At 40.0% G+C, this 24456-nt stretch overlaps 1 protein-coding gene across 2 annotated transcripts in view; it reads left to right on the forward strand.

Moving 5' to 3' along the window:
- The first annotated feature begins 234 nt into the window (after positions 1 to 234).
- IGF2BP2 (insulin like growth factor 2 mRNA binding protein 2) overlaps positions 235 to 24456 on the forward strand; it is a 149997-nt gene continuing 125775 nt past the window's right edge. Inside the window, exons 1-2 of one of the 2 annotated variants that reach the window (XM_014452262.2) lie at positions 235 to 278; positions 1816 to 1876. In XM_014452262.2, the coding sequence (XP_014307748.1) occupies positions 1842 to 1876 (35 nt within the window). In that variant the 5' untranslated portion in view covers positions 235 to 278; positions 1816 to 1841. Of the gene's footprint in view, positions 279 to 1310; positions 1321 to 1815; positions 1877 to 24456 lie in introns of those variants that run through there. The other variant, XM_023750589.1, reaches the window with a different exon arrangement.

Genomic DNA, 24456 nt, shown 5'->3' on the forward strand with positions numbered 1-24456 from the left:
CAAAAAAAAAAAAAAAAAAAAAAAAAAAAAGAGGAGAGAGGGGACAGAAAAAAAAAAAAAAAAAAAAAAAAAAAAAAAAGAGAAAAAAACAAAAAAAGGGGAGACAAGATAAGCATCCAAGAACACGGGAACCCATTCCAACACACAACAAAAAAACGACACCTCTCAGGGAGACAAGCAGGTGAACCCGGCGAGACAAGTCACGGGGAAGTACGTTTAAGGCATAAAGGACTTCGCGGACCAGAACTGGGCCATCCGCGCCATCGAGACCCTCTCGGGTGAGCACTCGGCGCTGTCCCCCTCCCCCTGCCTCTCCCAGCTCCAGCCCGGACGGCGCCCGAAGAGAGGCCGAGCCCGGCGGGCGGCGGGGGGGGGGGGTCCGGTGCCTGCACGCTCCCTTCCTCGCAACGGACCCTCAGCTCTGACCGCCGCTCCCCTCCCCCACAGCTCGGACTCACTCCTTGCCCTCCAAGCGGCAGCCCTGGGGCGACCCCTGTGCGGCTCCGAGGTCCCGATGCTCGCTCGCTCTCTGGAGGCACCCTCGTTCCCCTGCTCTCCGAGCTGCTCTCCAGAGTTCCCCCACCCCCATCCTTTAGAGAGTCCCCGTCCCCCCACTTCACTGAACCTTCCCCGTCCACCCCTTTTGTCAGGGACCCCCCCAAATCCTGCATCTCCTCGCTTGATCGGACCGTATCCCTTCCCGTGCCTCGTGCCCAGGACCTCCTGCCTTCTGGCGTCCCGGAGCCGCACTCTCCTTTCGAGCCCCCTCCCCACCTAGCCCCGCAGTCCCCCACTTTCGGCACCCCCTCGGCGCCACCCTGATGGCCCTCTCTGAAGTTTTGAGGCTCCCCCAGCCCCAGCTCCTGTACGACGGCACATCTCTCTCGATCCTCTCCCGAACCTCAGTTGCCTCTCGCTCGTCTCTCAAGCGCTCCTATTTTTCTCTGAATTTTTTGTCCGATTTTATTGAGAAGAACTCGAGGCGGGGGGCTTTCCGCCGCCTGCCCCCCCGCCTCCCGCTCGGCCAGAAGCACCTTTTTACGAGGTGCCCTGTCTCAACTCGGTGGGGGCCCGGGCTGAGAACCGGGAAAGAGGAGACCGGGGGGCCCCGCGAGCGCGCTGGAGCCCAGACGGGAGACGGAGAGCGACACACACCCGCGCGCGCGCGCGCGCACTCCCCAACTCTCCCTCTCGCACACGCACCGCCTGGAGCTGCGCTCGCCCCCAGACCACGAGCCTGCGCCCCACGAACCCGGGGACAGGCCGGAGCCCCTTCCCCACCAGCGCGCGGAGTGGGGGCGGGGCGGCGGCGAGGCCAAGGTGACACCCAGAAGCCCGCGGGGACTAGCCTCTTGCAGGAGTGGACCCCAGGGGGCTTCTGCGCGTCTTTTGGGGGCCAAGGGGAGGACTAGGCTGGGAGGGGAGCGCAGCGGAGGCTTCGGGACCCCGGGCAGCGTAATGAAGAGGTGGGGGCCGAGGGAAACGGGGCCGCGCCAGCCCTGCAGCTTGAGTTTCAAATGAGCTCATCCTTTCAAATTGGCGCCGCTCTTTAGTAAATTTGTTTTTCCGGTAATGCCACCCACAGCTATACCTGGGGTCGGATCCTGGCTCACACCCTTCCCATGTCGTCCCCAGAGCCGGGGCGCCCATCTTTCTTCCCACTGGGAACCAAGTTTGCCCAGCTGGAGCCGGTAGGAGACCCCTTGAGGGCGCCCGAAGGCGGAGCCCGAGCGTGGAGTTCTGTGCGTGCCCCTCCTAGACCCCCGCCGGTTTCATACAAGGAAGGTTCTGAGTGCTTTAATTTCTGTTTTAAAGGTAAAGTGGAATTGCATGGGAAAATCATGGAAGTTGATTACTCAGTCTCTAAAAAGCTCAGGTAAATATATTTTGCTTAGTTATTTTGTGATTGGGCTTACGTATAAGTAAAAAATGCACTCCGTTTTTTAAAATGTGCTTTTGTAATTTTGTAAAAAGGCATTTGTTTTGTTATTGGATATAAGATAGTTTAGAAAGTTACATTATTTACTTTCATTATATAAGGTGTTTACCGGTCTTGGAAAATATCTGGTGCCTTATTGGGAGTAGTGTGTGTGTATCGAGCACTAGCTATGTTAAATTTGCAGGGACTGTTTAACTTGTTTGTCAAAACTTGCCTCCCATCCCTACCCCCAGCACAATGGTAACAAATGCTTGTCAAGACTTCCTGTGAGATGTTAAGAGTAAATATTTACTGTGTCAGCTAAATTGCTTAACCAAACTTAGCAATTAATTAGTTTTCTTTTTTAGCTAGCTTAATGTTGAATAATAAAATAATTTAGTAAGGGGTCAATATTTTGCATAGTACTATAAAGAAGTGGGTTGTTTGGATTGGATAGCAGTTAAAAGCCAGACTTTTGGAGTCACTGTGACTGCTGAATATTGCTTCTGAGCGCTTTGTTGTTGCATCTAAGATATGTTTGAGGCTAACCTAATATCACTATGAAATCTATAGTTATATTTAACTGCACTGTTGTTAATGAAGGAGTAAAAAGGTTTGTGGAGATTGGAATTCTCCTGTGATTTGCTTACATGAGAAATGTCTGTCCAGGAGGAGAGAATGAACAACATCTTTGTTTTAAAGTTCATTGTGGACTTTAAATTTGGACCCTTTATTACTTATTCTAGATTTTTTTCCTCCAATGTGTTGTAACTTAGTTTGTATCCCATTCACACACATTTCTTCACCATTAGTCATTAAGTAGCTGAATTGGAGAGACTCTAAGTCTTTGATTTACTATCTTTAAAATCTCTGATACTCAATAATGTAATCATTTACTTGATTTTTGCCAGGATTGAATAGATTTTAAAACAACTACCCAAATTTAATGAATGCTTAGATATTTTGTTAAAGGATTTTTAAAAATTGTGTGCACATTTACAGATATGTTTTATCTTAACTAAGCAACAAGAACATCTTTTGTTTGCAAATGATTCTGTGGCATATCAGAAAACTACTTAATATTTTTTTAAAAAAAGGTAAAAGTTGTGATTTGCAGTTTTGTGTGTAATATATAGCTAGTTCTCTCTAGGAAAAGATGTATTCTAAATTTGTATACCTTATTTTTTTGCTTGAGAAATCCAAGTTGTAGCTTTCTGATATATTATTTGTTGTAAGTTTAAATTATTAATTTTACAACGCTTGAAAATTTGAATATATTGAACAAAGTTTGAAAGGATCACCTAAAATATTTAATTGGCTATGTTTCTACAAATGCCTAATTGTATTGGCAATATAGCTGTTTTGAGTCCTTTTTTTTAGGTTATGATTTGTAAAACTCAGTGCTATTTTAACTTTGGCGTCTCATTTCATGTTGCAATATAAGTGAAAACCAGTTTATCTGAAGTTATTAGTATCTCTTAAAACTTCTCACAAACATACTATTTTTTTGTTGTTGTTCAAAAGGCAGAGGTAATTTGCTGGTAGATGGAGTGTTATTTAAATAATTTTGTGGTGTTTATATAAGAGTTCAGAATTAAGAGCATATCCTAGATTTTTAGTATTAATTAAATAAAGAGCAATCTAAGGCTTATACAGCCCTATTAGTGCATGATTTCTTTGAACATGTGGGCGATAGGAAATACCTAGGAGGCAGATTAAAATGTGCTGTGTATGATTCACTACACTGAAGATGTCTGACATACCAAATGTATGCATAAGCTGTTGCTGTAGAGGGTTACATCATTTCTGATTGGATGGTTTTAATCTTTTTTCCCCCTTTATTAGTTTAAAATGCAGAAATTAGTTACTTGTACTGCAGGCTAAGGGAGAGATAGCTAATGAGTGGTATGTACTGAGCTCAGACTCCTGGGATGGAGCAGCTGTGTGTTCTCATGTACAGGGCACTACCACAGTGGTGGCTTTCAAAAAGGGTACTGTGACATTTGAAACCAAAGCTTTTATATTATATGGTGACTATTTTAGTGTTCTTTTGTTGCATTTCTATGAAAATTAACACATTAGGAGTAAATTTGTCAGAGTTAAGTCAGTTCTATATGTGGTTTTGTGTTAGCTGAAGTGAAAATGTGAAGAAAACAATTCATCTTGATTGCTTGCTTACTTAAATAATCATTCAGCAATTGAGTGCTCATACTCTTTATATTGTTCTGATTTCTTTGTATTCTCAAGAATCAGTTTTAATGTATACATTCTGAATAGATTTTTTTTAAGCCAATGATACTTTGGGAGGAGATGTTTTTATCTTAAGTTATGAAATTATTGGCATGCCATTTGCCTACCAATTGGGTCTTTGGTATATCAGTTTATATGTGCTGTTATGTTAGACAGACTAGATACCATTATTTTCTAAGGTCACTCAGAAATAGAAAACTCTTTTTCCTCTTTTTGCCACATGTATTTCATTCTTATTAGATGCAAATTATTGTAATGTAAACCATATACAAACCATCTATTTCTCTTTCTAAGTTGGGTTCAGGCTCCGTTGAATAAAAATCTTTGAATCTTTTTTTTCTCTATTCATATTTCTTGGTAGTATATATGAAACAAAGATTTCTCAATGAGGAACAAACTGGTAAGAGCTTTAAAGTTCTGTTGAAAGCTGTGGAAGTTTCCTTGATAGAAATTTCATTTTTGATGTCGATGAGTGTTTAGTTGTGTGTGTGTGTGTGTGTGTGTGTGTGTGTATAGACACAGTATAAATTGTTTTGAACTAAGACATATGCTAACTTGAATGTGCTTTGTAACTGAAGTTGAATGATTCTGTAAGAAACAAAACTTTGAAAAATGCAATTTCTGCCCACTTCTAGGAAGTAACTAATTGGTGCTAGACATGCTTTCACTGAGATGGTGTGAATACTATGAGGTAGTGTAGGAAAAAGCTATGAATTTGTCTTTCATGACTTAAAAATCAGTAATTGTGTTCTCTCCAATGCAAATGAATTTGGTCTCCTATAGGAATGTTAAAGAAAACAGTATCTCAATTGTATTTTGCTTGTATGTACTACATTGTGTATAGTTGAATTAAATACCAAAAAGAAAAAAACACCCAACTTCTAGCCCTCCCTACAACAAAGGCTTTTACCACATCAATTTTTAATTCTGTAGCAACAGAAAAGATTTTAAGAGGTTAAAATCATATGGCAGCCTCTTCTATCAAGAATTTGTTGAATTGGAAATTAATGCCTGGATTTAATTATATAGGTTCCATATGTGGATATACTACATATTAAGGTAAAATTTTTATATCAAACTGTCAGGTTACTTTTGACTTGACTTTAAGTTGAATGTTTAGTTTCCCATTTTAAAAAAGACTAATAATTTTTTTTTATGTGGTTCTAGGTAATGTCATAGAGAATCACATTTTTGTGACCTTTAGGGGATAATTTATTAAAATTAAAATGGAAGCAATAAAGAAAAAAATTACTTGATAATTTATGTAATAACATAGGTTTAAAATTCTACTTTATGTTTTTAAATGACTGGTCATTTGATGTTTTTACATTTAGTTAAATATTAAAAACATTGAAATCTATAAATCAAAATAGATTTTATATACTGCTTGATTTTCCAATTTTCCAAATTCATATCAATTTTAATTTGTATCATAGCAACTTATAAAAGTATTAAATCGCTAAACACCTAAATATTCTAAAAGGTGATTGGGTGGTATGTAATACATTTGCCAAATTGTGTTTTCAAAAATAATAAATTTTTTTGTAATTATGCCTTAGTATAAGATGACCAGTAAATTATGGTCTCAGAGTTGTTTTTTTATGTTAACTTGAGATTATCATTTATATAGAGAAAATGAGAGGATATTAGTAATAGTTGTATAGCACCTTTTATACATAAAGATGTAAAGTATATATTTTTCAAGAAAGATATTTTAAAGGACATTAGAAAAGTTATAACTAATTGCAGGTTAAAGTTAACATTTCACTATTGTTTTGATTTTATGGAAGTAGCTCTGTTTTTTAAACTGGGGGATGTAAATAATGTTAAAATGTGTGTAAAAGAAAAGTAACTTGGGTACATTTACTAAAAGTCAAAACTATGAAAGACAGATTTCTACAGGAACTATTTATACATATTTGATACTTTTCAACTTTATAAATATTTGCTGTCGACTGCTGAATCACTCTTCCAAGTCTGCTAATGAAATCCTCAAAAGTAGATGAGCAATTGGTCAGAGTTGTTAGAGGATATTATTTAAACCTCAGTGTGTCATCTCTGATTCAGTGGGGTGTGTGCACATGGGTGTGTGTGTGTGTGTGTGTGTGTTTTGTTGGGGACAGTAGTTTCAAACAGATGGTATCTAGAGGGAAGAGAAGGAAATCTTTAATTGAGCAACAATTACTCTGGATTTCAGTTATGAACAGGCAAATGAAAATCAATAGATGTTTGAACCTTGTGACAAAGGGAATGAAATCCAATGATATTTGCCTTGAGTGATGCATAACTCGTAGGAGGTTAACCTTGTGGAGGCCAGGCACTGGCACCTTAGTGGCTTCTTCAGTGAGCATGCCGCTGGGAGGACTATCCCATGCAAACTTTACTCTCCTTCCTTTTTGCTTGGACGTCCCCTCTCACTAATACAGTTAACAAGTGACTGTGAAGGCTTTGATGATCTGTAAGCCAGTTTTAAGTGTTAGAAAATTCAAGATTTGCATATGCATATTTCTTTAGAAATTCTATACTGGGCAAGGCAATACATTATTTTGCAAAACAAATGTACTGTGAGAAAATCAATTTCATTAGAAGAAACATAGGATTAAACTGGTTTCTTTGGAGGATGTTAAATTAGATATTTCAAAAAGTACTTTTAAAAATTCTATTTAAATATCACTAAAGTGCCTTCAATGTTCTTTTCCGCGGGGCTCTCTGTTCTTAAAGAAGAGAGTGGTGGAGCTTGGCTAAACCAATTTTCTAAAACTTTGCATAAAAACATAATCTCTCAAAAGTTATGATTAACTTCTTAATTTGAAGGGTGAAACAAATCTGTTTAATAAAACATGTCCAAATTTATTAGTCAAAGTTTAATTCTTTTTATACTTAAATCTTTGGGTAGTTATTCAAAGCACTGTCATTGAAGGAAACATAATAGCAAATAAATAAGAAACACCTACCAGTTAGTGTTTCCTCTGATTGTCACCATTAAATTTTTTAAAAAAATCTTTTACTTTATAATTTGACTTCATGCTTACAAACTTGTAATTTTCATTTGGTGGCATGGACTGTATGGGTTCTATTTTGGGAAGCAAAATTGCAGAGCGCTCAAAGCATTATTTTTAAGGTTTTACTTTTCCTGTGATGATGGACTTTAGTCTGGTCTTTCCATAAAATAGTGAAGAAAAATTATTTTCTTCTGCAAAAAAATTCAGATTCTGTTGATTTGGCTTACAAAGAGGATGGGGACTATAATAACTGTTTCTTTAGTTTGGTTTAGACTCTAATGACATATTGAGGTGTAGAGTAAGTAGACCAGAGAAAATAAATGCTATTGCATTACTAGCAGACAATGAAGTCCAAAAGCTCAGCATATGTCCATCATTTAATAGATAATATGTCTCCTCTCCAAGCCTCTGGTTCTCTCTAAATAATAGGCTTACAGTTTTGAGGTACATTTTATTTGCTTATTCCTGGATTTCCTGGTTATTTATCTGTTTTACATGTTATTTCTTAAAATATGAATGTTTAGTTAGAATTTTCCCATTCTGTTTACTACCAAGAACATTTCATAAAATAGGTATTTTAATGAGTCCAATAAATGAAAATTAAGAGGTCTGATACATGTTTTAGACTTTCTAATACTTATCCAGATTATAAGAAACGTTGTACCTAATGACCAAGGAAGTATGTTATGGGATCATTGCAATAAGAATGGTATTTTCAGTTTCTCTTATTAGCATATAAATAATGTGTACAAATGCGTGACAGTTTGCCTTAGGGGAAGTTTGGATTTTTAATATTTGTTTTAAATATGACCAGAATGGTTGTTTCATGATTCCATGGGTAAAAAGTAGCCTTATCTCAGGGAGATTAATGTATTTTTAAGCACCTGCCACATCTTACATTTATATAGTGCTGATGATGTCACAGCCTCTTTCACATATTTCATTCATTTCAAATGAAGAATATTGGACAATTAATATCCCCCTTTTTACAGACGAGGAAACTGTGTCAGAGAAATTTAATAATTTGCCCTAAAGCCTCATGGCCATTAGAGCTGGAACTCAGGTCTTCTGAGCTTCAGTCCAGTGTGCTTCTCCTACATTTACATAGTTTAAATCAAAGAAGTCACCTGAAAGTGTTGTAAGATGCAAAGGGTGCCATTCAAGAGTTATGATGAAAATAGGTTTGTTTGTGAATGACCCATTGCAACAGTCTTATTCTTACATCAGTCTGCATGGTCTATACTTTGTTACAGTTTTTTAGAGAAAATAATTAGAAACAGAGGTAATCTAAAGATTACCAGCAGCGTTACCTCCTCCCATCCTCATGCTTGCTTGCCCTTAGACAGAAGTGGGGGGTGCCTAACTAAGCAGGTTGGATTTTGTTTTTACATTGCCTTTTTCAGGGTTGCCTTCTTTGTGTTATGAAATAGGACATTGCCAGGAAAGATATTTCTTTCAGCACCTGAGCCATACAGATCGCACAGGTAGCCGTGGTAAATGAAAGTCTAGGATGGGTTCTTCACAGGTTTCAGCCAAAACATTGCTGGAGGGCAGATCTGTGTTTTGGTTTAAGTGTTTTCCTGGCGGCTGCCAGGTCTTGCCCCAGATTTGGTGCCTCTCTCTGCTTCACTCTCCGTGTTGAATATAGCCTTTGACCTCTCCCCTGGGGATGGAATGAGTATTAACAGGATAGCATCCATAAAGTTTTCTCAGCGTTCTTCATTAGTGATATAATCCCTCAAAAACATAGTCAAGAAACTAAGCATGTGCAGTACAGTCCATTTTTCCTCAATTGTAAACTTCGGCATTTATCCTCATTTCCTTTAACTTTTGTGTACACTCCTGTTTATGATTGGGGGAGGGAGGAAGGAGTTATCAAGCAAAAGAATAGGTGAAAGAAGATTATTTCCAACTCCCTAGGTGTTTCATTCTTTCAGTTCGTGCAGTTCAGAGTGGGTCTCGCATGTTCTGTGGAATTCTGATTCAGGAGATGGGAGAAGGAAGAGAGGTGACTGATGTGCTGGGCACTGGACTAGGCCTTCTACGTATTTCATCCTGACCACAGCCTGGAGAGAGCTGTATGTCATCCCTTTTACAGCAGGACCGCCAGCTTCAGGCGCCAAAGCCCCTCCTTCCAGGCCTGACCACCTGCTTCCTAGAAGCCGTGGCCCTGTTACCCTCGTGGTCCATCTCATTTGAATATAGTAGCAGCACCCCAACAATAAAGTAGGACGTTTGCTAATGTGTACATAGGTTATAGAGTAACTCTGTCTATTTTTCCTAACTCAGAATAAGTGATAAAATTTACATGTATGTTACTGATAGGCAGAGGAAATGACACTGAAGTTTAGTATATTTTTAATATAGTGCAAGGGAAAGAAAACTAAAAGTGTTAGTCATAATTTGAAGAAGCTTTCTTGAAGTATCCTATAGTAGAAGCATTGGTAATTATATAAAGTTAAAAAGATGTTTTAAAAATATCATTGTGGCTAAAAATTAAGTGTGAAAAACATATATGTATGCAGTATGGGGGGAGGGTCTGAGATATATATATATATATATATATATATATATATATATATATATATTTATTTATTTATTTATTTATTTTAATCCTGAAAAAAAAAAACCACACAAAAAAACTCAAGCTTTTTTGTTCAGGACCTAGAATGTTGCACGAAGTTTGATATGCTTTCATTTTTATCTGTGTATTTGAACATGTCTAGGGTTTGGAGAAGGAAAATAAGGGATTCTTCCAAATTACCTTTTATAAAGTGGTTCATCTTATTAACATTAGAAAGTTTTAAACTTTTTTGACCCATGAAAATGTCAGTGATAGCAAAGGAAGTAGAAAAGATATATATGTGTTTTTGGATATAATACATAAACTTACAATGCATTTTTTGTGACTTTTTTTTAGTAAATAGGAATTAAGATGCAATGATATTGCCAATGAAATGAGATATATAAGAGTTTTGCTTCTAAGTATAGAGGTGCTTATTTGATAAGAACATGATTTTATGAAATTTATTATGAGGTTAAAATAATGAGTTTTCTCAGTCAAGAACTTCTAATAGAGCTTAAAATATTATCAGAAAAACATCCTTATTACCATGTTATATCTTCTCTTCATTCTTTCTCTTCAAAAAACAAAGTGAAAAGTATGTAATTGAGTGTTGATCCTGTGGACAGTTTAACCTCAAACCAATTCATGAAATAGAAGGTAATTTGAAAAGCTCATTTGAGGATAGGCTGTTTAGTTTTTTTGTATATCAAGGAGCCCTTTTACTTTAATCCCTCCTGATCTTTGTGATTTTTAACAATGGATATTTGGAGGGGGGAAAAAGGTGTTTCTCATGATCATTGTATGGATAAGGTTTTGGAGTAAAATGTTTATGTATCTTTTGAGTCAGAGGTAGATGATGAAACAATGTAACACCGAAAAAATGCAGTTTAGCCTCTTCAGTTGTAAGGAAGAAAGAGAAAGGGAAAGGAAAAAGAGAGGGAGAGAGGGAGGGAGACTGAGTAGAAGGGAGAGAGAGAGGAAGGAGGCAGGCAGCCATACAAGCATAGGTGACTGAACTTTGTCAGGTTGCTCGTGCACTCTCTGGAGAGCACGTGGGAGAGACTGGTGCCCACGGATGGTGTGTACAAAACAGTAAGTGATTCCAGTGGTGGCACAGGACTGGAAGTCTCCCACAAGTTGTTCTTTTCTTTGATGTTTAAAAACTCTAGGAGTACGGGGCTGGCCTGCCCCACAAAAGGTTTTATATTTCTTTCGATGAGGCCCCACACTGGCCACTTCTCCTTTGTGTTTGGATGGTGGGGCAGGGCTGGCAGGTGCCTGGTGTGCGGGCCTGCCTCCACCCTGTGCCCCCTCTCGGGCTGAGTTTGGGGAAGCTGGGAGGCCTGTGTGTGCTTGCTCAATGTGCTGGAATGTATGGGTTCTGTGGCGTATACTTACGGCAAGTGAAGCAGACATGCTCTCCTCAATGGTTGTGGGGGTCAAACGTCCTTGTAGGCTTTTGTGAGGGTTGAAAACTTGGGAAGGATTTTCCCAGGGCTGAAAGCTTCCCCACTCCCATCCCCCTCGACCCCCCGCAGTGCAATTTGTATTTATTCTCTGTGAAGGGAAAACACATCTTTTTTATTTTGAATCATTGAAGGATAGAGACAATATTGTGAATGCATAAATAAGTTGGCCTCTTTCTCCTGGATCCAGCTGTACTCTTTCCTCCTTTCTCTTCAGACTGATAGTGATGCCTTCAAATCATGGACACGGAATTCATACCCTGAGCTTTTTAAAACGCTCTGAGTTGTGTCGCCCTTAAAGATGACATTGAAGACCTTGAGAAACCAAGTTTTAAGCTCAGGTATTTAAAAATGTAGGACTTAGTCTTCCTTTTAAGGAATAAAAGAACAAACTACTAGTTGATTAATATTCTTTCAATTTTTCAGTTAATATATATATTTTTAAATTTACACTTTATTTATTTTATCCTTCACAAAGGTTTGAGGTGACAAAGGTTCTGGTAGCTCAGTTATTTTAAATGACCACAGGGACTTAGGTTTATAAAGTAGATAAGTTTGAAGTGGACTTGGTTAAGGGTTATTAAAGACTGGGAACAGGTGGTTGATTCTAATAGAATTCTTTATACATTTTATGAGACTTACCAGGGAAGAGTTAGCACTTTGGTTCATTGATTTTGGTTTGTATTAATGGTGTGTATTTCAACAATGATTTCAAAACAATTTTGATACTGAAAATGATTTATGGCTTTAGTTCATATATAACAATTATGGTCAAGGTGTTGCTATCTGCCTTAAAAATCTCCAGCCCAAAATTCTGTCTTTTATTTCCCATGGCAGTGCTTTTAACAGCATATTCCACAGAGCCTAGGATTCTGGGGAGGTGGTACATTTATGGGAAGAGAGCGTGGATGTCTGTACATGGGGGATTCGGCCTCTTACCCACCTTTCAATCAGAAGGCAGCTGCCTTCATTGCTGTTTTATGTATTGAAGTTTCATCTAGAATTTGAGGTTTGCTGCTTTAAAAAACAGTTTGAAAGTATTACTCCTAGGCCTTGAGTCCATCCCCTGGTCAGGCAGTTGAGCAGATCCAAAGCTCTTTCTTGAGGGCAGTTGAGACCCTGCCTCTGTTACTTCCTGTATCTCCTTCCTTTGGGTTGGCCTTCCGTCTCCGGTCACCTTCGCTTTAGTAACAGATGTTTGCTTTGCCAACTACATGCCAGACGACTAAATCTATGGATTTTTCTACATCATCGGCACAGAATGCTTGCCCCTCAGGAACTTTCCCGGGAACTCCTCGGCCAATGACTGTCCTCCAGCTCTTGGCAGAGCCATTGGGGCCGATGGCCTTTGAAGACTGAGGGATCTGCTGACATGGGCCCTGTGTTGGGGTTTCACAGGGGTGATCTTCAAAATATTTTCAACTGGTTATTATGGACGGCCAGCACATCAGCAGGGACACCAACCATTGTTCTCTAACACACACTTCTTCAGTACCTGTCCCGCTGGGGCGAGTCCTTAAAGCCCTTGGACTTCGGTTTCTGTGTTGTTTAAAGAGCCTCCTGGGGGGTTCTAATGTGCGGGGTGTGGGTAGGGGGCTCCCCTCTTTGCTCCATGATCCTGTTCACTCCATCACTCTAGGTTCCTGCAGACTGGCCTTCGGAGACTGATGATTTCATATTACACACCCACATTTTGTAGTATGACTGTTAAGAGAGACCACAGTTTAGATCAGCGGTTCTCAACCTGTGGGTCGCGACCCCTTTGGCGGTCGAACGACCCTTTCACAGGGGTCGCCTAAGACCATCCTGCATATCAGATATTTACATTACGATTCATAACAGTAGCAACATTACAGTGATGAAGTAGCAACGAAAATAATTTTATGGTTGGGTCACAACATGAGGAACTGTATTTAAAGGGCCAGAAGGTTGAGAACCACTGGTTTAGATAGTTAGCTCCAGCCAACTGTTGCCGGTGGAAATGTAGGGTCAATACGCCCAAATATGATTTTTCAAGAGAAGCCAAAACTCAGAGTTCTTATGTTAAGTATTGACAACAATTAAAAAAATTTGAGGGATGCTGTGAGGGTCAAAGAGGATAGCTATGGGTTGAATCTGGCCCATGGGTTGCCAGTTTACTGCCTCTGTCACATGAAACCCTACGTTTCTACAAAATATTATTGAAGATACTCTCCATTATGTTTAGTATCTCTTATGCTTAAGGCTTATCTGTGAGTGAGGTAATAGTCCTCTTGATAAACTGGATAAACTAGTATGTCTCTTATCTAATGATGATAGCTGTTTGGAAGCTCAAAATTAAAATTAGGTCTCAGTTGCAGCAACCATCCTTAGTCTAGTTTTCTGGAATCATTATTTTCTTCAATATAAAGGCCCTGTAGTTTTATCTTTATGGAATGATCTAATTGTGTTTTTGTTACATTTAAGCCATCTGAAGTCCTTTTGTAAATATGGAATGTACATATGCTGAATATGCGATAATCTTACACGTTTATGTGTGTAGTGTTTCATAATTATGTTCACGAGCAAAAAGTAAGCCTCTGTTTTCATAGAAGTGGAGAAGTGTGTTTCCACATCAGTCTAATTACACCTTCTCCAATTAAACACCGGGCCAACAACTATAGGTATTGTTTTAAACCATTTTCTAAGAAAATGTGATTCTCATATGTCCAGCAAACATTTTAAAAAATAAGAACTTGAGTTCTGCCTGTAAATCAACATCTGATATAAGGCAGGTCGTTTGAAAAGCATAGAATGTAGTTGGTGGGAAAATCCCGTGGTGAAAAACTGCTTTTAAAAATACGTTTGAAAAGTGTTTTGGTTACTGTTGCACTTCCTTGTATTTAAGTTGAGGAAATTGAAGGCCATATGGATTTCACTTCTTGGCCTCGGGTTCAGTAAATGCTCCTTAAGGCCAAACTAAAAGAAAACTGCCAGCTGCCTATGAGATCTTTAAAAAAAAAAACACCAACAACTAAAAAAACCCTCACAAAACTACTCTGACAGTTGGAATTAGCATTTTCAAAGTATCTCTTTGTCCTGTAACTTCCATGCAGAACGAAATAGCTCATTAGTAACCTCTAGAAGCACGTCTGCAGAACGTAAGTTAGCAAGTCTTCCCTGGGAAGGCATAATAGAGACGCATCCAGGAGTGGAGGCATCAGGCTTTCCCTTGGCTCCTCGCGTTTGTGATGGATCTGAATTTCAGCTCCACAGAAACAGCCAGCTCTATTATTTGGACTTGAATGCCTTGAATAGTAGACATAACTTCTCATTAAATATTTTTTGGATGAATTAAAATTAAAGCCATAATAAGATATCATTAATAATTTACTTTTATTTCTTTCCCTCTTTTTCTCTTTTCTTTATTTTCAAATGGGGTTGGGGGTGAGGGGATACTAGTTCAAAGATTTTGCTCTTTTGTGACTGGGTTTTTTCAAACCCTAAGTGGAATAAAATCTTCATGGGCATGTTAGGTATGAAGGCTCTTTAAAACATGAGGTGAGCGGCAAAGAGCCGCTGCACAGGGCTGCAAAATGAGTTTGGAAAGCAGAGATTCAAATTTGGTGGAATCAGAATAGGTTTTGTTTTGTTTTTTAAAGCGTAGTTTAATCTTAGTATTATTAGGTTCAGTATGATTACATGACAATATAATTTTCACTGTAGCTATTTCTCTCTGTAACCAAAATTACATTAAAGAAAAACCTACTTGAAAAAAACATACCAGCTATCCTCTTATTGTAAGATAGTAGATAGATTACAAGAATCAAACTCAAGGTGTGTTTTTACATAATAAATATCAGTTTAAGGAGACAGCATTGGAAGTTACTGTTAAAAACAAGGCAAGTGTAAAAAATGACAGGATTTACCAATGAATAAGATCATTTATAACCAGGAAAGTGCGACTGATCTTAAATGTTAATTGAAAGAGAAAGAAATATCGATGTGAGAGAGAGACATTGATCGACTGCCTCCTGTATGCCCTCACCGGATTGAACCCGCAACCTAGGTATGTGCCCTGACCGGGAATAGAACCTGCCACCTTCTGGTGCATGGGACAACGCTCCAACCAGCTGAGCCACCTGGCCAGGGTTATTTCACACATCTCCTGAGGATCAGGACTGTGGCAGCAGTTTAGCTGGGTTGTTGTAGCTCAGCACCTTTTATGAAATTGCAGTTAAGTTGCCAATTGTGACTGCAGTCATTTGAAGGCTCAGCTAGTCTAGAAGATCTACAACCATGCATGTGGTTGTTGGCAGGCCTCAGTTTCTCTCTGGCTATTGTCTCAGTTCCTCACACCTGGACTTCTGCATAGGTCTGCTCACAACATGACAGTAGGCGTCCCGGAATGAGTAATCCCAGTGAATGAGACACCACACTGCCTTTTACCACCTAGTCACCGAGTTACATAGAGTCACCGTGCCTTATTTTGTTCCTTAGACATGAGACATTCCGTGGGAAGGGATTAGTCAAAAGGTGACTACCAGAGGATAGGGAACATCACCAGCCATCTAGAATTAATTAAGTCAATCAGGAAAAGTCAGCAAATCAAAGACTTGGTTGGTTTGGGGCTTATGATGAAAAGTAATTCCCTTATATTAGTATTTATAATTAGCCCTTTTGGAGCAAACCTGGAATTCCTTATAAAACAACAATAATGCCGAAACCGGTTTGGCTCAGTGGATAGAGCGTCGGCCTGCGGACTGAAAGGTCCCAGGTTCGATTCCAGTCAAGGGCATGTACCTGGGTTGCGGGCACATCCCCAGTAGGAGATGTGCAGGAGGCAGCTGATCGATGTTTCTCTCTCATTGATGTTTCTGACTCTCTATCTCTCTCCCTTTCTCTCTGTAAAAAATCAATAAAATATATTTAAAAAAACCCCAATAATAACAATTATGGGTTACTGAATCCTTTTATAATCTTTATTTAATTTTCATAATACCTTGTATAGTGAGGGAGGCAGATGGCACTGTCCTCACTTCACAGGTTAGGGAATCAAGGCCCAGTTGTTCCAAGTCCTCAGGTGGGGCCATGTGTTTGGCATTTAACCTAAGTTGTTGTTTTTTTCTTTTTCACCTCTTTCTGGGTTTTTTCCCCCCCTGAAGAATGATTTTAGTGACTCCCCTTTTTATAAAACACACTTAAATTTTTACCTTTTCAGCCTTATCTGGAAGAGCTGGGGGTTTTTCATGCCTAATCAAAAAGTTTAGAAGATTATTCTTGTATCAGTACAGATGCTTGTCACTTTTCTGCCAGCAACAAGAGTCCTTTTTGCTATTTTTGTAACTGGGTGAGGTCTGATTTCTCCAGAATTGTGCCATACTGTGGTTAGCCATGGTCTACAAGAGGAAAATATATTTACTCTTCTTTAAAATCACTGGTTTTCTAAGAAATATGCTATTTACTATAGTACATCTTTCTCAGGCAAATGCAGTGGTCACTTTGATATAAGACAAGGTGACTATTTCCCTCTATTAAAAACGCAAAAACATTAGGCCCTCAGACCTTTGGTGCCTCGCTTTATTATGCATTTGTTTATTGAAGAAATTGGTAACATTTTGTACTGCTTTTGATGTTAGGCATATCCGTGTCGATTTGATGTTGAATGAATCATTCTGTATGAGCATTTTGCCAAACTTAAGCAAACCTACCAGCTTTGCTGTAGAATGTCCTAAATTACTTCGACTTTAGTCAAATACAGCATTTTAATAGTTACGTCTTTACCTTTTTATTGAATCTCAGTGCTTATTTCACTTGCATTACACATTCCCATAACCCATTTAGCCTTTTCTCTTAAAGGTTCTGTTAACTTGATTTGTGAAGTGAAACGTTTCTTTTTTGAATATGTACAGACGAGGCTTATAGAATGTCAGACTCTTGTTAAGACTGCCTGCACTTTAAGAAAGATGCATGCTTTTTATATTGTTTAAAAAACATTGAGGTAAATATAGTATTACATTTTCTACACAGTTTATATATTCTATTCAAGCAGAGTGTATCCTACATCATCCTGTTCTCGCCCCCCTCCTTTCTTGAATGCTCAGAGTAGATTGTTGACCTCTCCCTAGTTAAAAACTTTGATGTATTTTTTTTTCACAGAACAATCAAATGTTTATATTTCACTCCCTTAAGTAGTTTAAATGTACCTCTTATGATCTTGTTTATATTGGTTAAGTACCACCTCCCCCCTTAAAGAAAAGTTAGTAAATTCTAGTTCTGTTCTGTTGCAATTAGAATTAGTGGTATTTCACCATTCAGTGAGCTATCATCTTGATTCATTTTAGGTTTACAATGCTCTTGAGATGCAAACTGCTAATATCTGCCATCCTACTATGGAAGAATTTAGGATGATGCCTTTATAACTTTCTCGTGACAGGAAGTGGTTACAGATTCACCCATTCAAAGGAGAGCGTTCAATTTAAATCATGGCAATCCAGGATTATGTAACAGACAGAAAATGGAGACAGATTTGATCAGATTAATCACAGCATAACAACATGGAGATACTTCTTTTTTCAGTACTTTTATTTGGAATATATTCACCAAAAAGAATCCAATTATTAAGAGTACTGTAATTGGGGGCAATTTTAACTTTTGATGATTTGACACTTGATTCTGAACTGCTCTTTAAAGGTAAAATTTAATTACAATTTAGTTGTAAAAGAAGTAATTGTGGATAACTTCTAAGATTGAGCCTAGCAAGCTAAAGCTACCTTATCAAAAATAAGATGACAACTTCCAATATCCAGCTGTTAAGTAGGAGGGGCTGCCTGGGAGCTGTGTTCTAGTGGGAGGCACAAAGCCTGCAGCGACATTGCACTCCAAAGGGTGCTTTCAGCAGTTCACTTTCTACATTGATTTCAGTTCTTCTGACAACAACATAGTGTTTGTAGGTGCTCTCATCTTGAGAAAAGCTTTGACTTCTATAAATTTTCTCTGTCCAGGGTCTTTAGGGCCCTGAGTGCTGTTGAAGGTGCTTCAGTCTGGTTGGTGGGATGTGTGAGAGGGATTCTGTCCCTAGTTGGTGATGGTGCATTTGGATGTTGAAATTACTTCTTGCCTGCTCTCAATGAACTTCCTCAGCTGAATCAGCTGCTTGAATGTCAGATAAAGTCCTATAACTTAAGAAATGTTTTTGAGACTCAGTAAGGAACTCAAGTTATTTCAATTCCAAAGAGCATTACTTGCGGACCTACTATGTGTATAAGGTAGGGTACAGTGGGGTCCCTGCATTAAGGAGTTAATCTCTGAGGAATCTTCCCCTCTTACTGTTTCCAAATCTATAGAAACAAGCCACAGGAAAACTGCTGCTTTCACCCTTACCCCAACACCAGCTTCGTGTGTTACCTTACTCTGGTTACCTAAGCTCACTTCTTAAATGCCTATGGTGTCTTAGGCCTGGAATGGGGTTACTACTTAGAGAGCAAAAAACTGGTAACCTGAACCTGACCTCCCTCTCCCTCTGGGTGCATTAGGTTTACATTCCAGATTACATTTTTTGATCACTTACTCCCAGGTATTCAGCAACACCTATGTGTGTGAGGCGTTGGTTAATTGCAGTAAAAAGTTCAAAGGTAGATAAACGACATAATCTGCCCTCGGCCTGAAAGTTGTATTTGTCTGGACTCCCATAATGCCTGGGGACAAGGTCCAGTGCACCCTCTTGGGGCAGGGAATCTGCTGCCTGGTATGGTAAAATTTGTGTGGACACGAGACAAATGGCAGCTGGGTAGTCCCCTTGGAGATCCTTCTGTAAAGCTCCCCTAAGTCCTTCTGAACGTCCCCTCCCCCACCTAGGTTTTCACAGTTACCTCCACTGTTATGGTCTGACTTCATAGCTACTTGTGTGCACAGCAGCCCTGTCTGATTGTCTGTCTGTCACTAGGAAGGAAAGAATGACTTACTCATGGTGTGTGCCCAGCATGGTATGGGAGGTGCTTACTAATGGTTGAATTGTATTGTTCCTGATTTCATTCTGGTTGAGCTTTAGTAACTGCAATTCTCAGGCAGTGGTGGTGCATTCTGGCAAACTAAGTTACCTGTTTTAATGATTATGCAGAAGATCCTTTTCTTTTTTTTAAAATATATTTTTATTGATTTCAGAGAGGAAGGGAGAGGGAGAGGAAGAGAAACATCAACGTTGAGAGAGAATCATTGATTGGCTGCTTCCTGCATGCACCACATTGGGAATCAAGCCTGCAACCCAGGCATGTGCCCTGACCAGGAATCGAACCACGACCTCCAGGTTCATAGGTAAAGAATCAACCACCGAGCCACGCCAGTCGGGCAGAAAATCCTTTTCTTTGGCTCACACTGTTGAAAACCACTGCTGATTAGACTGGACATCCTTCTGGACAACCTTCCAGATGAAGCTGGGGCTGCGAGGGAATCCCGGGTCCCGGGTGCCTGCCGGTGGCCGGAGGGAAGCCCAGGTCCTGGGTGCCAGAGGGAAGCCGGTGCTGGAAGCTGGGGGAAGGAAGGCCTACTCTTGCATGAATTTTGTGCATCGGGCCTCTAATATATTTATCATAAAATTAACTTAGAATAACTTAATAGTCAATTAGAAAAGTGGCAGTGATTCTCAGTGCGGCCCTTGGGCCATCAGTATGTTGTTAGAAATGCAGATTTAAAAAAATACATACTTATATTGATTTCAGAGAGGAAGGGAGAGGGAGAGAATCATTGATTGGCTGTCTCTTGCACGTCCCACACTGGGGATCGAGCCCGCAACCCGGGCATGTGCCCTGACTGGGAATCGAACCATGAACTCCTGGTCCATAGGTCAACACTCACCCACTGAGCCATGCCGGCTGAGCAGAAATGCAGATTTTAAAGTTCTGCCTCAAACCTATTGAATCAGAAATTCCCAGCTGGGTCTCAACAATCTGTGTTTTCACAATACAATACCTTTTATATAGATGATTCTGATATTCTTTCAAGTTTAAGAGCTACTGGTTTAGGGCAACTGTTCTGAATCCTGGATGCCCATTATAATTACTTGGGGAGCTTTAAAAAAAATACAGAGCCTGAGTGTACCCCCAGAAACTCTGATTCAGTCGGTCTGGGGTGGGGCCTAGCATAGCTATTTTTTAAATGCCCTCATTGGGTACTGATATGCAGCCAGAGTTGAGGACCACTGATGTAGGGGGTAGAACAGAACTTTGGGACATACTCCACATTATTCTCTGGAGCTTGCTTAAAAAAAGTAATCCCAAATAATGCTTCTTTCTCCTAAAAGTTAGGAAATCAAGAAAATTTTATCCTTATATTTTGCTTAATGTCCTCTTGAGCGGGCAGTTCCCGCCTTTCATGGCATTGCATTAATAAAAACTGTCCCATAAAAGTAGGTGTTTTAAAGTCAGTGGTATTTCCCATAGACACAATGTCGTTTTTGGGTGTTGACTTCCTGGTCAAGGTCTTGGCATCAAATAAGTCATAGATGGGACCAATACTGTGCCATAAAATCAACGATAGCAATAACTAGAAAGCTCTACAGTCATTTAAAATAATAAAATTATGCTCCAGGTCCAATAAAATCATCATAAATATAGTGCACAACCTAATACCTCCCCAAGAGTCTCGGTGCTGTAGAAAAATGCATGTGTCACAGGAAACAGTTTCCTGAATCTATTATGTAGTAAGAATTAACACTGTTTGCACTCTTAGAATTTCGAGAGGAAAGATTTGAATAGTTTTCAGGGGTCCTCAAACTACGGCCCGCGGGCCACATGCGCCCGCCGAAAACATTTATCTGGCTTATCTGGCCCGCCGGGTGTTTTTGCCGCCGCTGCCTGTTGCTTAGCAGCCCACTAGTTTTTTTTTAAACTATAGTCCGGCCCTCCAACGGTCTGAGGGACAGTGAACTGGCCCCCTGTTTAAAAAGTTTGAGGACCCCTGGTTTAAGTCTTTTAAAATGTCTAAGGAAGACTTGATGGATGTCTTTTCCCCCAATAGACTTCCCAGGAACCTACAGGAGGATGGAAACATTGGGACCCAATCATTATCTGCAGGTGTTGGAGGTGGTGGTAATATGGGTGTTTCTGTTGTAAAAAAAATCATCCTATCCTATATAATAAAAGCCTAATATGCAAATTGTCCCCTCAGTGGAGGCGATTCAACTGCTCACCACAACGTGAGTGGGACTGTGGTGGGATGGTGGAGCAGGTGAGGGGGTGGAACCAGGCCAAGGCGGGTGTGAAGTGGGGGGGGTGGCAATCGCCCCACAGGCAGGATGGTGGAGCAGTTGAAGGGCCAGTGCCAGGCCACAGCGGGATGCCAGGCGGGGCTGTGAGGCCACCCTGAGGGATCCCACCCATGCACGAATTCGTCTAGTCCAGCCGTGGGCAAACTACGGCCCGCGGGCCAGATCCGGCCCGTTTGAAATGAATAAAACTAAAAAAAAAAAAGACCGTACCCTTTTATGTAATGATGTTTACTTTGAATTTATATTAGTTCACACAAACACTCCATCCATGCTTTTGTTCCGGCCCTCCGATCCAGTTTAAGAACCCATTGTGGCCCTCGAGTCAAAAAGTTTGCCCACCCCTGGTCTAGTCTCTTAATGAAAGGGCTGATCTAAGGTTTCTCCTCTTGGTTTCTTCAAAATCCTGCCTATCAGTAGAAATAAAGGTAAGAGAATGTGCGATCTGTATACTTCACACCTGACCGAAAAGCCATGGATTAGTTGTTAAATCATTAGAGCCTGCTTTTAAAGAGAGGAACCTCAGACTCTTGTGGGTGGCCAGGTGGTCATAGACTTGGGAGAGTAGGGACAAGTGGTTTAGTGCAAGGGTCCCACCTGGCTGTGCTCTTTCCCTCCAGTGTGCCTCCCGACAGGCACTCTCTGGGCTTCCATCTCCTTTCCTAACGTGAGCATGAACATACCTACCTCCCAGGATTCTACGGATTGAATAGGTTAATATAGATCATTGTACCCAGCATAGGAAGCTTTCCGTAGAAGTTACTTTAAATAGTTGAACTTGAACTATTGATTGGTGAAACAGACATGAGGAATTTTATCAGTATCTTGCCCTTCTGGCCCAGGAGTAGAAAGCCTGCTTCCTGGTGGACACTAAAGCAGATGGCATTCTGGGAAGCTGGAGGAGATGGGCGCATTGCTCATCCTGAAAATCCTTCCTGGGAAAGAGTGATGTCTGCAGTCTGGGTTGTTAGGAAGGGCCCAAGAATGGCTGGGCTTGAGAGTGTGTTGGTGTCTTACCTGTAGCCAGGCCTGCATTATGACTCAATGCATTTTCAGTTAGGGATCTTGGTATGTTGCTCAGTAACTGAAGTGTTGTTTGGATCAAACTATTGTAGCAAACTTTTCTTGGCAAGTATGTCCTGTTGATACTGAGCTCAGTGTGCATATAATAGTTTTATATCAGCTGCTATAAAATAACCACAAGTTCACAGTGACTCAGATTATACAGGTACTACACCGGAGAAATTCTAAGGTGATTAGCAAATAAATGTACTACTAAGAGAAAAATCATTGCCAATTTTTTTCCTAGCTTAGGAATTCTTCTCAGTGCCCCTGAACTCTTGTCTCAAAAAATATACTAAGTTCTTTAACTAGAAACAGCTCTTTAAACTCTAGTATGCTTAGTAATTCAAACAGAAATAAAAGAAAATAAAAATGATTAAGAAAAATGATTCAGTAAGTTTTTCCATAGATTTATAGAACTCGCAGAATCCAGAGACTTGGAGTTATCTAGACCAGCGGTTGCCAACCTTGTGAACCTCACGGACCACCAGTTGACGACCGCTGATCTAGACCACTCTCTCTGCCCTGTGGAAATTCATGCTGAGAGCTCAGAAAGCTTGTCAGGTGTCACACTGGGCATTAATACAAAGTCATCCTCTTCACTGTCATTGCTATGCTTTTCCCTCTACCTCTCACAGCCTCTAAAAGATTTCTCATAAAATTTGTTTTTAAGTAAAGCTAAGTCCAGGAACAAAACATTAATAATTTTCATTTTTTTAAATAGAATTTACCAACCAGCATGATTCGTTTTTTTGTTTGTTTACTTCGAGACACTTATAAAAATAGCACTGATAACACCATATGATCTAGCAGTTTCACTACTGGGTGCTACGCCCAAAATAATTGAAAGTAGGGACTCGAACAGATATTTGTACACTTATGTTTATAGCAGTAGTATTCACAGTAGTCAAAAGGTGGAAGCAACTCAGGTGTCTGTGGGAATGGATAAACAAAATGTGGTATATTTATACAATGGAATAGTATTCAGCCTTGAAAAGGAAGGAAATTCTGGAACGTGCTACAATACGGATGAACCTTCAAGACTATGCTAAGTGAAATAAGCCAAATACTGTATGATTCCACTTTGAGGTGCCTACATTAGTCAAATTCGTAGAGGCACACGGTAAAATGGTAGTTGCCAGGAACTGGGGAATTAGTATTTAATAGATACAGAGTTTCAGTTTGGGAAGATGAAAAGTTCTAGAGATGGATGGTGGTAATGAATGCTCAACAGTGTAACTGTACTTAATACTGCTGAGCTGTACACTTAAAAATGGTAAATTTTATGTTATGTATATTTTATAAAGAAGTTAGGAGGGGAAAAAAGAGGTGACCGCCAAATAAAGCCAAGACTTAAAAACACACACAACAGCCTGGCCGGCATGGCTCAGTGGTTGAGCATAGACCTATGAACCAGCAGGTCATGGTTCAATTCCCAGTCAGGGCACATGCCTGGGTTGTGGGCTTGATCCCCACTGTGGGGCGTGCAGGAGGCAGCCGATTAATGATTCTCTCTGGTCATTGATGTCTGTCTGTCTGTCTGTCTGTCTCTCTCTCTCTCTCTCTCTCTCCCCCTCACCCCCTCTCCCTTCCTCTCTGAAATCAATAAAAAATTAAAAACACACACACACAACAAAACACTAATAGGAAGAGAACTCTGGCTGTTCACTAATGTGAATGAGACGGTGAAGTCAGGGTTCTAATTCTGGTTCTGACAACTAGCTCGGTGACCCCACACATCTGGCCAGTAGTTTTCGCATCAGTAAAGAGGATCTTGGCTGATTCATCGCCACTCTTCTGCCTGCTCTAGAATTCTGAGTCTACAAGTCCTTAGCAAAGAAATACTTGTTTAGGAACAATTGCCTGTGTAAGATAAGGAGCCAGGCATACCTGCAATTCGAGGGCAGACCAGTTCTCCAAAACCTGTTCTGACCAACCCTTGTCTGGGGCATGTTTGAAAATAAAGGGTATCT

Source organism: Myotis lucifugus, unplaced genomic scaffold (assembly GCF_000147115.1).
Source record: "Myotis lucifugus unplaced genomic scaffold, Myoluc2.0 scaffold_14, whole genome shotgun sequence".
Classification (NCBI taxonomy): Eukaryota; Metazoa; Chordata; class Mammalia; order Chiroptera; family Vespertilionidae; genus Myotis; species Myotis lucifugus.